Source organism: Passer domesticus, chromosome 24 (genome assembly GCF_036417665.1).
Source record: "Passer domesticus isolate bPasDom1 chromosome 24, bPasDom1.hap1, whole genome shotgun sequence".
NCBI lineage: Eukaryota > Metazoa > Chordata > Aves > Passeriformes > Passeridae > Passer > Passer domesticus.
Window position 1 is genome coordinate 7,048,229 of NC_087497.1, and position 14,024 is coordinate 7,062,252.

At 51.3% G+C, this 14,024-nt stretch overlaps 1 protein-coding gene across 2 annotated transcripts; it reads left to right on the forward strand.

Moving 5' to 3' along the window:
- The first annotated feature begins 223 nt into the window (after positions 1 to 223).
- FAM76A (family with sequence similarity 76 member A) lies at positions 224 to 14,024 on the forward strand. Of its 2 annotated transcripts, XM_064398527.1 has the most exons (10): positions 224 to 346; positions 1,287 to 1,351; positions 2,098 to 2,152; positions 2,706 to 2,858; positions 3,771 to 3,928; positions 4,328 to 4,414; positions 5,190 to 5,321; positions 10,366 to 10,501; positions 10,943 to 11,044; positions 12,320 to 14,024. In XM_064398527.1, exons 1-10 carry the CDS (start codon positions 266 to 268, stop codon positions 12,404 to 12,406), a joined length of 1,056 nt encoding a protein of 351 aa, XP_064254597.1. In that variant the 5' UTR covers positions 224 to 265; the 3' UTR covers positions 12,407 to 14,024. The 2 variants fall into 2 exon arrangements, with proteins under 2 accessions (XP_064254597.1, XP_064254598.1); XM_064398528.1 differs by lacking the exon at positions 5,190 to 5,321.

Here is a 14,024-nt window from a genome sequence, read left to right on the forward strand (position 1 = left end):
CCCGCCCCCTTCTCCCCGCCCGATCTCGCGCGACCTCCCCCGCGCGCCGCGTCACGCGGGGCCGAGAGGTTGCGTCACCGCGCCCCCCGTGACGTTAACGCTTCCCCGCCCCGCCCCGCCCCGCAGCGCTGAGTGACGGCGCGTCCACCAATGAGAAGCGGCCGAAGCGTGAGTGATGCGGAGAGCGGCCAATGGGCGGCGGGAGGGGGCGGTGCCGCGCGGGCCGGCCGGGCGGGAGGGCCGCGCCTGTCAGCGGGGCGGCGGGATGGCGGCGCTGTACGCCTGCACCAAGTGCCACCAGCGCTTCCCCTTCGAGGCGCTCAGCCAGGGCCAGCAGCTCTGCAAGGTCCGGGAGAGGGGCTGGGCGCGGGCTGGGGGGCGGCTGGGCGGGAAGGGCCGTGCGGGAGCCTGCGGGGGCTGGCTGGGGAGGAGGCTGGTGGGAGAGGAGTCTGAGGGGGGCTGTGAGGGAAGGGGGGGTGTTCCCTGAGGGGATTTGAGGGGGGTGGTCCCTGAGGGGATTTGAGGGGGGTGGGCTGTGAGAGGTTTGGGGGGCTCTGAGGGGTAAAGGGCCTCCTGGAGCATTGTTTGTGAGGGAGAGCACGCAAGGGAGTGTTTTAAGGAGGAACTGCGGGCTGTTTGTGGGGGGATCTGGGGGATTTATGAACACCGGGGCCTTGAGGGGTGTGCTTGGGCTCTGTGGGGGAGCAGTGGGAGGGTGTGGGTGGGGGCCGGCGGGCTCTGGGGAGGTTGTGAGGGCTGGAGCGCGGGGCTGGGGCTGTGAGGGCATGTGCTGAAGGGCTGTTCAGGGGAGCTCTTGGTCAGGGGGCACCGAAGGCACTTTGGGGCGTGTTTGGGGTGGAGCTCACGGGGTTGTTGGGAGTAGAGGGGAGGTGGGAGCTGCCCCTGAGCCTGGGAGGATCCGGGGTGTCTGCAGGAGATCTGGTGGTGCCTTGGAAGGACTGGGGTGGGTTTGGACACAGTCTGAGGAGGGAGAACAAGATCGGGGTGAAGCAGGGAGCACGGGGCAGGAGCTGGAGAGGCCTGGGCTCACTGAGGCCGGGACGAGGGCAGAGCACGGGCAGTGCAGGGCGCTGGGGAACGCCCGAGGCACAGTGTGTGTGCCTGCCCCGGGAGCCGCCCCGGCCCCGCTCTGTGCGTGAGGCACGGGGCTGTGCTGCCTCGCCTGTGACACCATCACCTTCCTCCTCCTCAGCGTGACTGCACAGGGAGGGCGTGCTTGCAGCTGTGGGGTTTGGGGAGCTCATGAAACGCCTCTGTTGTTGCAGGAGTGCCGGATTGCTCATCCCATTGTTAAATGCACTTACTGCAGGACTGAGTTCCAGCAGGAGAGGTAAGTGCTTGCTGAACTGGGGAGATCCAGGTCTCAGGTGGAGGGATCACACCTGGGGAGCTGCAATGCTTGCACACCTTCAGTGACTGAGCCTCAGCCTGCAGATTGTTGCTGTGGAGGACTTGGGGGACCCTTGGCCACCTCCAGAGGTCTGCTGGGCGAGTTGGGGTGTCTGTGGTGCACTTGGATTACACCTTTTGCTTGGGGTTTTTTTCAGTCAGATGCATCTTCCCATGAGTTTTCCTCTTGCCTGGTGTCCCACATTTATTTCCTGCTGTGTGTCCTTTAGCTGGGCTCTTGCCTCTTTGCATTTTGACAAGTGGTGTGGCTGTCAGAGGGAGGATTGGTAAGCACAGAGCTGTGCGTGGCCGTTGTGTGAGGTGTTCCTTCCTGTGTTTGCTGGACAAACACACCTCTGCCCTCTCCTGCCATGACCTGCAGAGTGCAGCCTGCCCTGATGCTGAATCACTCACTGCCAGTTAGTCAGTGATCAGACCCTGTGTTTGTGTGGACAAAACCCGGCTGTCGTCTGGGGATGCCTTAATTAAAACACACCTAGTAAGTTTTGGCCATTTATCCTCAGCCAGATGGGGATAAGAAAAGCATTTTGGTATCTGAGTTGCTAGAGAGGCTGAGTCCAGAGCCGAGGGGAGGCTGGGATCCTAAGCAGGGGTCCTGGGATCCTGCCCACAGAGCTTTCATTTCTGTTGGAATGTGTTAACAGAGTGATCTGTCCTTCTTAACAGCAAAACCAACACGATATGCAAGAAGTGTGCTCAGAACGTGAAGCTCTACGGCACAGTAAGTGAGGGGGCTCAGCCTCCCAGCCTCTCTTCTTTCATCTCTTGCCTTTATCCTGCTGAAATCTCAGAGCCTTTATGGACTGGCTCAGCTGTGAGACCATGACTGATCAATAATATGGGTCACTCAAGCATAGAGCTTTGACTTTTTCTGTTCTTTTTGCACAAAAAAGAGCTTTACATCGTCTGAGGCCAGGAAATGATCTGTTTGATACCCAGTAGCAACAAGACTGTGCTTACACAGACTGAGATTGCTGCAGGAAGCAGTGATAAACCTTTATTTCCTGCTTGTCTCAAATCTGAAATAGAGATTTTGATTGGTTCTATTTTGTTGTTTTCCTAAAGATTTCACAGCGCTTGATAAATGGTCTGAGTGCCATGGCTAAATTCACTTAGCTGGAGACCAGGGATCCAAATGGAGTTTTGTCTCCTGGATCAGCATTATACTCTGTGTAGATTAAGGAAATAAAAGTTTGAAATTATGGGGAGCATGGGAACGAGCAGTATACTATTGTAGTTCGAAGGCTGTAGCAGTTGTTCTTTTTTTTTTAAAGCCAAAACCCTGCCAGTACTGCAACATCATAGCAGCATTTATTGGAAACAAGTGCCAGCGTTGCACCAACTCAGAGAAGAAGTATGGCCCTCCTCACTCGTGTGAGCAGTGCAAGCAGCAGTGTGCATTTGACCGCAAGGATGACAGGAAGAAGGTCAGTATTTGTGTTAAAGAAGGCTGAAAATGTAAAAGGGCTGATCAGAGTGATCCTCTGCCCATCTTCTTTACCTCTTCTGCAGCATTGCTGACAGGACGAGGAGGAATGGCTTCCCACTGCCAGAGGACAGGGTTAGATGGAATACTGGGGAGAAATTCCTCCCTGTGAGGGTGGGCAGCCCTGGCACAGGTACCCAGAGCAGCTGTGGCTGCCCCTGGATCCCTGGAAGTGCCCAGGGCCAGGCTGGACAGGGCTGGGAGCAGCCTGGGACAGTGGAAGATGTCCCTGCCATGGCAGGGGGTGGGACTGGATGGGTTTTAAAGTCACTTTCAACCCAAACCATTCTATGATCCATGTCTTTTGGTTTTGAAGTGTTTTCTAGAGTTGAGCTTTGCTCATGTTTAGAGCTGTTTAATCTTTGAACCCCTGTGTGCCTCTGCCAGATCTTCTAAGAAAGATCTCTTGAACTTGGCCCAAGAGCTGGCAGAGGAACAGAGACCTCTGATTGAAGTGTGAGGTGCTATCTGGGGAGAGGGATGGGGAATGATATTTGTTCCATAGCCTGAGGAACTACAAGTGTCATACCTCCACCAGGAAACCCCTTCCATGGCTCTTGTACACCCTTTGCTCAAACACCCCAAGAGCTGTGTAGGAGGTGTGTCTTCTTGAGTGAACTGTAAACATCTGTTGTTGGGATGCTGCAGCCATAGTGGGTGCCCTGCTGGGCCTCCTGGAGCAGACACCCTTGCTCCTTTGGTCTCCAGTGACTGCCTGTCCATTCAGAACATTCTTTCCGAATCCCTGCTTGTTCATATGTAACCCTAACCTTGAAAGTGCTTCTTTTATTTTTCTCTATTTGCTTTGTGGGCAGGAAAACAGACCAAAACTTGTTTCTGTCTCCCCTTCCAGGTGGATGGAAAGCTGCTGTGCTGGTTGTGCACACTGTCCTATAAACGAGTCCTGCAGAAGACCAAAGAGCAGTGCAAACACCTGAGCAGTTCTTCCCGAGGCAGCCTGCAGGAGAAGGAGCAGTTCAGTCGGCTCAGCAGTGGCAGCCACTATAACAGGTGACCTTGGAGAGGGCTTTGGGCAGGGTCTGAGTTCAGGACAGTCTGGCTAAGTCACTCTTTGCTTGTTTGCAAACCTCACTGTGCTGGTACAGCCTTGTGCTCCTCAGTGATCCAACTTACTGAACTTACACACTATGAAAGCCAAGTTGCATTTGTAAAATTTAATTATTAAAATGCAGATTTTAAGCAGGAGTTCTTCACCTACATGCTGCTCTGACTCATTGTTTTCTGTTTATTTTTAGTCTCCAGCTACTCTTCAAGGAATGACTTTTTATCATTTTAGCACTGGGAAATACTGTTTTAATAGGATCAAAGTGGGTGGGAATATTTATCTGCCTCTCTGTCTTAGACTGAAAGTCATTCAGGTTCTGACATACAATTTCCTCCTTTTTCTAGCCAGAAAACCTTATCCACGTCTTCCATTCAGAACGAAATCCCAAAGAAGAAAGCCAAGTTTGATGCCATATCTGCCAATGGTGACAGGTGAGCCTGTTACATGGGGAAATTGTGGGTGGGGGTTTGTTTGCTGAGTTTATGTAAGACAGAGTTATGTGTGAATAACAGGAAGCTCTTATGCTAGAGCAGGGGCCTTGGGCTTTGAGACCTCGAGGGGCTGCCCTAGAACCTGGCAGGCAGTGCTACATGGAATCTAGACATAGACTTGAAGAGGAAAAGAATACTGAGCACCTGAACCTGCTTGGGTGGAGCAGGATTGAGGTGATGTTGGCTGAACTCCCCAACAGTCAGGAAAACTGCAGCCAGACCAACTTTATCATGTCTCAGGGAGAGAGGGGCTGTGAGCTCTGCAGGTTTTGTGCTTTGAGGTCTGTCAGACTGATCTGCAGGGAAAGCCTCAGAGGACAGGAGAAGATCCAGGCCCACTTCCCATGTCCCCTTCTGCTTTTGGGGGAGAAACAAGCAATCAAACGGCTTTGCCTGAAAGGTTGTAGACTCCCTGTCCTGGAGGGATGGGTCATGAGCAGCTTGGTCTAGTGGAAGGTGTCCCTTCCCATGGCAAGGGGATGGAACAAGAAGCTCTTTGAGACTCGTTCCAGCCCAAGCCATTCCATGGTTCTGTGGTTCTAGGAAAGCATCCACCCCATTCTGTTGTCACACTTGGTGCTGGATCACGTTGATGCCGGCCGCCTGTGCAGTGGAATGGGAGTCACTAGCAGAAGCAGGAGGTTGAGATGGATTTGTGTTTTTATGGTCTTGTGCATGCATATTTTCATTCCTGCCTTTCCTCTCTGATTCTCAGCGTTCCTTCCTCTCCCGAGATGCTTTGCCCCCTTATCCAGAGGGCCCCGTCCACGTTGGCGCAGTGGGCTGCTTCCCAACAGACTCTCGGGGCCCACCATTGTCCTGTTGCTCAAGGCATTGACATCCTGAAGTGAGATCACCTATTGTTTTCTCCCCTCCCTCCCTGGGAACTGCCTCATGCACGGGAACTCTCCCTCTCAACGGATCTCTGTCTAAACAGCAGGGATTTGGGAGCATGGACCAGAGCATAGTTAGTGCCAAAGGGTTTGTTAAAGACACTGGTAATTAATTCATCACTACCTGCCTTCAGTGCCTCTGAGATCACAGATCTCTCCTGTAGGTGCTTTTGACACGTTGTCACTGTAAAATGCTCCCGTGGGAAATGCCTGTCCCTGGAAGTGTTGGTGGCCAGGCTGGATGGGGCTTAGGGCAGCCTCATCTAGTGGAAGGTGACACTGCCCATGGCAGGGGGCAGAGCGAGATGAGCTTTAAGGCCCCTTTGACCCAAAACATTCTGGGATTCTATGATTCTGTGAAATAGAACTTTAATAATTTTATAGGGCAGTGGCACCCACAGAATGGTCTGAAAGACCTTTTATCATCTGAACAAAGCTGGAAAAATTTAAGGGCTAATTGTGACTTAGGAGCCGTGGCTGAGTGTGGAGGGGTTAGAATTCCATTGCCTTCAGTGCTGGTGGAGCCAGAGGAGAGAATGGAAACAGGGTCCTGGTAGAACTGGTGCAGCCCATTAGTACTGGTGCAGCTTTCCCTCCAGAGAGGCTGCTGCTCTGGGCTGTAGGACAGCACCAGCTGTTTTTATCTCCTCATTAAATCCTGGGCTCATTGTAACAGCCCTTCTGGCTTGAAAATACCCAAAAAGCAAAATGACCTGTGCTCTGGGTTGGTCAGCTGTTTGTTTGGAAAACAGGAGCATGTATTGAAGGACTCAACGGCCTTCCTTTTGCTCTCATGTCAGATATTGTCAGTCTGGCTCCTGCCAAGGCTGTAGGCCTTGCCACAGGCTTTTTTTGATGAGTTCCAGTAACAAACCAAGTGTAAATTTAGCAACTAAAGAGCTTCAGCGACATGCAGCAGAAAAGGCAAAGCTGCAGCTGCCCTAAATAGACAAATGGCTGCATGTCTTGAGAGGAATAATAATGGGGGTTCCTTAAGTGTGGGTTTGGAGTTGCTGAGGGTTCTTTTATGAGGGTGAACCCCCTAATCCTTCCCCTTTATACAGCTACCAGATTGTCCCTCCCAGAGTCACGTTGGTGTCTGGCACAGCCTGAGCATGGAGTTAAGGTCTGCTGCAGCACAGGGGTGTTTCCAGCAGCAGCAGAGTCTGGAGCAAACTGACACAACCAGCACCTCCTCCCTGCTGAGATCAGCCCCAACATCCTGTACCCTGGCTCCAGCCAAACCTCTGGTGTAGCCCTCAAATGGGCAAAATTTGGGCGTGTTTGAGCTCAGTTGATTTTGGCAACACCTTCAGTCAGGGTCCAGCTTCTCTGAAATTACTGCTTCTTCTTGGATATGGTAGAAATTCCTTTACTGTGTCGTACTGAATTCCCTGTTTACATATTTCAGGGTGGTTGTTGCTCACAATGGCTATGATATGTGGACAGGGTGATTTCCAGCAGTCATTTAAAGGGTGGTGTTGAATGGTTTGTTCTGGGTGAGTTCTGGGAGGAGCAAACAGCTCTGTTGCTGCTGCACTGGGAGTAGTTTTCTCTCCCAGGGACTCACAGCATGTCTTGCAGCAGACCTGGCCTTACTAATCCTTCTGTGCTGCCAGTGCCCCATGGTCTTGTGCTGCCCAACACAGCCCTTCACCTCCAGCCCCTGCAGCTGGTCCTAACTGGGGCAGTCTTGGTGTCCCCATCATGTTGTGCCAGTGCTGGCAAAGTGTTTTTATGCAGCAGACTCTGCAGATGAGCACACTGCGGTCCCTTCTCCTGTCACTGCAGACAAGGTGCTAAATTGTGCTTGTAACACCAGGCAGTGACAGCACTGCTGGCAGGGGGAGGGCAGCAGTGCCTCAGGATGCTCAGCAGTGAAGTTCATCTGTAAAAAGATTCTTATTTGCATAGGAAAGTCCTGGCATAGTTTAAAGCTCTGTGACTTGGGCTGTACTGCACTGAGTGGAGGTTGTTTTTTCATAGAAACCCAGAATGGCTTGGGTTGGAAGAGACCTTAAAGCTCATCTCATTCTGCCCCTTTCCATGGGCAGGGACATCTTCCACCATCCCAGATTGCTCCAAGGCCCCTCCAGCCTGGCCTTGGACACTTGCAGGGATCCAGGGGTAGCTACAACTGCTCTGGGTAAACTCTGCCAGGGCTTCACCACCCTCACAGGGAAGAATTCCTTCCCAAGGAATCTATCCCTCCTTTCTGGCAGCAGGAAGCCATTCCCCCTTGTCCCCACTCCCTCTCCAGCTCTCCTGGAGCCCCTTTAGGCTCTGGAATTGGCTCTAAGGTTTCCCCAGAGCCTTCTCCAGGCTGAACACCTTCAGCTCTCCCAGCCTGGGTTCAGAGCAGGGGGTTCCAGCTCTTGGAACATCTCCGTGGCCTCCTCTGGGCTTGTTCCAGCAGCTCCACATCCTTTTGATGTTGGGGGCCTGGAGCTGGAGGCAGCTCTGCAGGTGGTTTTTGTCTGAGGTGAAATGTGGATGCTGGTTTAGTGCCTGGTCTCTGCCTCTTCATGCCAGCCTGACTTGAATAGCAAAATCTTTCAGCTTGGCATTTGCCTTGCCTAATTTCTGCCATTTAACAGGTGTGGAGTTTAAGGCAGTCGATTTGGTTTCTGTTCCAATCAATAGAGAGAGGCAGGTGCCTTGGGAACAGCTCCATTTTTGTCCTCTGTCTCTGCTGAAAACAACAGGAGCTCAATAATTTCCCTTTAATTAGTGGTGTGCCTTTTAGGCTGTTCAGACATGGAGAGCTCATGTCCCCCTGACCTATCCCAAGGGGCTGCATCTTGAGTTTATTTGTAGAGGAAATGTGTTTTTTTTCTTTTTTGGTTGGTTGTTTTAATTTTGATCTGTTTGTTAAAGGAAAGGACTGACTTGTGTTTGGAAGTTTTCCTTCAAATTTTAGAGTCTCAGGCTGCTTCTGTAACATGGGGTTTACTGTCTTGTCTGTCTTTAAAAAAATGCAAAGGAAAAGGAAAAACACATTCGAAGGGGCATTTTGCAGCAGCTGGACAGGAAAATACAAGTCTGGTGTTTTATACCCCTCCAGGAGGAGGTCTCAAGCCGGCTTCTCCCCCCTGGTGGGTGCAGGAGCCCCAGGGGTGGGTGCTCTGTGCAAGGCTGTGGCCCTCCTGTCCCTTCCTTCTCCCCACTGGGTGGCAGGGCTGGCTCTCACCTTCCTGGCTTCACAGTGTGCTGGGCACCACAGTTGCCAGGCAGGGAGTTTTTCATGCTGGAGCTGCTCAGGGAAATGTGGACATCTCCTGGCACTCTTTATTACCCCAGGGTATGGTAGGAGGGAAGCCTGCCTGGGCACAGGAGTGGAGTGTCAAGGGATTGTTTTCAGCCAGAGGCAATTAGTGAGGAAGCCTTTCTTTTCTCTGTGCTGTTGGTTACTGTTGGTTTTGTTTTTTTAAATTTATTTCTGTCCTCCCCAGCATCTTTGCACTGAGTGGGGAATTAAATCTGCTGTTAATAATGTGCTTGCACACAGAAAGGTGCTGGAGCACACACCATCATCTTGCACAGCCTCCACTTGGGAAAAACTATTGGGAAAGTTTTAAAATGGAGCTGTTCCGTACTAGTGTGTGGGTATGAACCTCTCTGCCTAGCACAGAGCTGGATCCAGTGTGCCCAGAGAGCTGCCACATCTTAGTGTGGACTCTGCTGTCAGCACGTTTTAGCCCTACAGGGCTCCTCTGCTCCAGGCAGACCCTCAGTTCTGAGTTTCCCTCTGCCAGGTTTTCTCTCCCAGTGCCTCAGGGCCATCCTCTGACTCTCAGATCTGGGAAGCTGCCTCTGCTTGGTTTCCCTCTGTAGATCCCCAGCACAGTGGGCGAGTGAGCCTTTTCCCCTGCCACATCCTCACTAATGAGTCCTGTCAAAGCAGACTGTAGTGCTTTTAATTAGAAAATGGATCATTTCCAGGTGCTAGAGGAGACCCCGTGTGAAGTGAGCAGCAAGTACTCTCTGCCTTAGGGTACAGGTTGGGGACTGGAAGCTCAGAGTTAGAAATATCCTTGAGAGAGGCAGAATTTTGGGTTGAGACCATGCTTTCCCCACTCTGCTGCAGCTCCGAGCTTTAAAGCTGGGTGTTGACCTACTCTGGAGGCTTTAAAAAAAAAGTCAGGCTTTGGGTGACCCTGACAATTTATTTTTATTTATCTGATAGCAGCCAGGCTTGAAGTAATCTTCTAGGTGAAGCTTTGTTGTCTTATTACTGTTCAATTTTTATGCAGCAGTTTCAGGTGTGTGTGGCTGGGAGTGTGCTGCCACTTAGCACAAGGAGATGCAAATCAGCTTTAGGGATGGAGCAGAAGGCAGGGAGGATTCAGGTGGGCTCCCTGGGCCTTGTGGCTGCAGCTTGTTGTGTCTCATGGTCTGGCAAGGTCCCTTGGCACAGGGCTGCAGGTGTCTGCCTGGGTCACCGAGTGACTCGTGGGGAGGTTTGTGATTTACCAGTGCAGCAGTGACTCATGCTCAGATAGCTCTGCTGATGATTGCTCAGATCTAGAGTACCTGGTGGTGTACAGGTGGTGTGCTCAGCTATTTCTCTGTCTTCCTGGAGAGTTTTTCCTACTCTGGAATAATGAAGCTTCTCCCTAAATTGCTTTGTCATGGCAGAACCGTATTACAAGGTCCAGTATGTTTTTACCCCTTTTCCTTGCTCAGGACAATTTAGCTGTTTCCTTTTGCTCTGTTTGTTGAACTTGGAGGTTATTTGTTTGTCTTTCATGTCCCCTCCTTGCCAGAATGTTTGTTTACATTCAGTGGGAAGTTTTGCAGTGCATCCAAAGACTGCTTGTGAGCAAAGAGATTTCCAAAGGGATGCACTCTGATTGCTGTCTTCAGCTCTCTGGTTTGAAAAAGGATCATTAATGATCATGAAATGATTCCCATTCTCCTTTGAGTGCACCCGTGGGAGTTTCCCTGCCTAGTCAAGAGCAGGGTTTTGCTGAGGGCTCTCCCTGTTCTTTGCTGCAGTTTTTCTCCAGACCTCGCCCTGGACTCCCCTGGCACCGACCACTTTGTCATCATTGCCCAGCTGAAGGAGGAAGTGGCTACTTTAAAAAAGATGCTTCACCAGAAGGATCAGATGATTTTGGAGAAGGAGAAGAAGGTACAAGGCTTGCTTCCCCCCAGTAGGCTGACATGTTCTCACAGATCACACTGTGACACAGCCTGGCTTTTTCTCTTGGAGTTAACGTGTCTGGCTGTTTCCAGGCTGCCTCTTTCCAAAGAGGCCCTCTGGACCCACCCAGGGGATCTCATTTCATAAAGGGTCATTTCCTGACCACTTTCTTGGAGAGCTCTGTGTGTGGGCAAGGCTGGGAATAAACATGCTGCTGCTTGGAGAAATGCAGTGCTGGCCCTTGCTGCTGCTCTGTGCTCTCAGTGACACAGTTGTGGTCTCACTGCAGCCCCTCAGCACTGCCAGCATGTGTGTGACCTCAGCCAGTCTCACACACTTCTGTAGAGACACTTTCCATGCAGGGGGGTCTGTGGTGAGGGCAGTTGTTGCCTCTTCCAGCTCACTTGCTCCTTCCTGCTTTCTGCACAGATCACGGAGCTGAAAGCTGACCTGCAGTACCAGGAATCACAGATGAGGGCAAAGATGAACCAAATGGAGAAGACACACAAGGAGGTCATGGAGCAGTTACAGGTGACAGCATTGTCTGTGTTGTATCCAGGAGGGATTGAGGACACTCCTGATCAGAACAGCCTGTGAGCCACTGCACACAGAGCTCTGCTAATGTTTCTCAACCCTGTCCTACAGTCTCTGCTGCCATCAAGCCCCTCCTCAGCTCTGCATTGCATCCCAGCCACCATTTACACCTACCTTGCTGCTCTCTACTCAGGCTCACACTTCCTGTGTTATAAAGTGCTATGTTGTGTCCCTTATGGACTAGACAGGAGCCATCAAACTCATTTTACTTATTGCCAAAATCAGGTTTGAACCTGTTTCTCCAGTTTGCAGAACCTTTGTCAGCTCCCTGAGCCTCTAAATCACCTCCCTGTGATTTGTGTGAGCAGTAACCAGAGAGAACAAAGGAACAATTGGCAGTTCTTTTCACCCTATATCTCTAGTCCAAATAAAGAAGTCCCTGAGCTGATGGAAGCAGGGAGAGCAGGATTCTTGTCATGGCTGTGGAAACACAGCAGACTATCAGCATGAATAGCTTGAGCCACCGAAGGGATCAGGGATCGGGTCAAAGGGGCAGAAATCAGACCCAGGAATGAACTTTGCACCCTTTAATTACTTTGGGTATGTAAAGATCTAAAGCCCCAGCAATGAGAGGTGGGAGGGGATGAGACAAAAGGCCTCTGTTAGCCCTGAGGAAACAGCCCCTGCTCCATCCACACCCACTCTGGGGAAGTATCCCAGTGGAAGGCAGGTTCCAGCTGCTGTCAGAGTGCTGGTGCCTGTGAGAATCCCTCCACAGGGCACGTGGAATGGTGGGATGTGGTGTGGAGAGGGCTGGGTGTGCTGTTTCTGAAGGTAAAGGAGCATCAGATCCAGGAGCAGGTGTGCCCCAGCCACCTCCCTCTCTTGGGGCTTTCCAGTCTGTGCTCAGCTCAGGCTGGGAACTGCCCTGAACGCTCTGATGTCCAGATGCTTTATTTCTCCTGGTATTGGTTGAGTCTCTGGAAACCTTTTTCAGTGGCTGCAGAATCAAAGTTCAGATCCTCTCAGTGTGTTGTAGGTGCTTTGAACTGTTCATATGATTAATTTTTAAACAGTCTTGTGGGTTCTATCATTTTGTCTTTGTCTTTTCCTGTGGGGCTGGGATGGGAGAGCTCTCTCTAGGAGATCAGAGGTGAGCTCAACATCTGCCCCCCTTTCCAGCTGTGTGCAGGATGTCAGCAGCTTCTGCACAGGGATCCCAAGAGCTAATGATGATCCATGCCTCTAAATACCCATTTTCCCCATTTCCAGGCCAAGAACAGAGAACTCCTGAAGCAAGCAGCTGCCCTGTCAAAAGGCAAGAAGCCTGAGAAGTCAGGAGCAATAACCTCCCCTTAAAGCCAAGCCCCAGCCTGGGAGCTTTCCCCAGCACTGGCTGAGGAGTGTGGAGACCTGCTGGATCGCTGGAAGCCCAGACCTCTGCGTCGTGGACTCCGTGGGAATCCCTGGTGCGTTCCCTTCTGACAGCATGCTTGAGTGTGCCCAGTTTCAGTCCATGGGGAGAGGTCCCAGCCTTCCTAAATCCCCCCTGAAGTACTGTTTTATGGAAGAAATCTTTTTCCTAACCAGTTGCTACCACTGCCAGCCCTTTCCATGAGCAAACAGGAACCTGCTGCATTAGTGGCTCCTTGCTGGTTCCCAGCCTGCTGCTGTGAGGGAATTGCCATGGCCAGTTGTTCTGCAGATAAAATGGGAGCTGCGTGTGGCGGGAGCTGGATTTTTTTTTTTCCCCTTGAACTGTTCCTTCTTCAAAAGAGAGCTGAGAACTCACCAGCCCAACAGGTGTTCCTGGAAGGTTGTGCCACTGCTGACAACAGTTGATCCAGCTTTTTGAAGATGCTTCCAAAGTGGGGGCCATGTATTTATCTTGGAAGATTTTCGTGTTTTGTTTTTTTCTTATTTTCTCTGTCAACTTGGCAAACCAAACTGCCTGGTTTTGTGTTTCCTTGTTTTTATGATCAGAGCTTTTGGGTTGGGAGCCAGAGTGGAATGATACAGCTCCCAACCCACCCAGAATTCCCCCAGCCCTCTAGTGCCCTAGTTTTGTGGTGACCTCTGGGATTTTGGTGATTTCTGCAGCTTGGTGCGATCAAGTGTCTCTTACTCCATTTCTTTACACAGAGAGTTCAAGGCTCGGATATTCCCTCTCTTCCCCCTTTCCCTGCCTCTTCCAGATGCAGGGGCCAGGTTGGCTCCAGGAAAGCACTTACTCAGGCAGCAACCCGAGCCAGGGAGTGTTTTTTGGGGCACTCCAGGGATTTTTCTCACTGCTGATTCCAGCAGGATCAAAGGGCTATGAGAGTTCCCTGTACCAGGGATGTGCTGCCCCAAAACAGCACGGCTGCCACTGACCCTTCCAGCCAGACCAGCTGGGCTGGGCCCCCCAGGCACCTCTTTTGGGGTGATGGTGGTGGATAAAAAGCACTTGGAGGGGGAGCACCACACAGCTCCAGGCTGGCAGGAGCTCCTCGACGTCGCGACCGCCAGTCAGGGAGTGCAGAAACATCTCAGGGCTTGGAGACCCCCGAGCAGGGGCTGGAGGTAGGTGAGAGAACTCATGCTTTTGCTGCAGGGCGGCTGCTCCGTCAGGGCTTTGATGAAGCTTTTAACTACAGCTTGTGATTACTTTTTTCATCCTTTTGTTTCTTATTTGTTACTAAAGTTGATTTTGCTCAAAGGCACTTTTTTGGGATGATGTTGGCTTCTGGCATGGAAGGAACACATTTCATCGGACACTGCCATGTGTTTGTTTTTGGTTTTTCTAAGAGACTTTTGATGTGAGAACAAGCAAAACCAGAAATTGTTACACTTTGCCTGAGTGTGGCAAAAACTCACCCTGTTTTATACTTTTAGAAAATGAAGTGCATTGGTGGGAGTTTTTTTAACTGTGGGCTTTGCTGTTTTCCCTCCCTCAACATACAGAAATAAAAAGAGGGAGAAAGGCCCTGTAAATACT

Coding starts and splice junctions, on each gene's coding strand:
- FAM76A (XM_064398527.1), top strand. CDS start 266: ATGGCGGCGCTGTACGCCTGCACCAAGTGCCACCAGCGCTTCCCCTTC. Junction 347..1,286: donor AGGGCCAGCAGCTCTGCAAG/GTCCGGGAGAGG, acceptor CTGTTGTTGCAG/GAGTGCCGGATTGCTCATCC. Junction 5,322..10,365: donor CAAGGCATTGACATCCTGAA/GTGAGATCACCT, acceptor TCTTTGCTGCAG/TTTTTCTCCAGACCTCGCCC.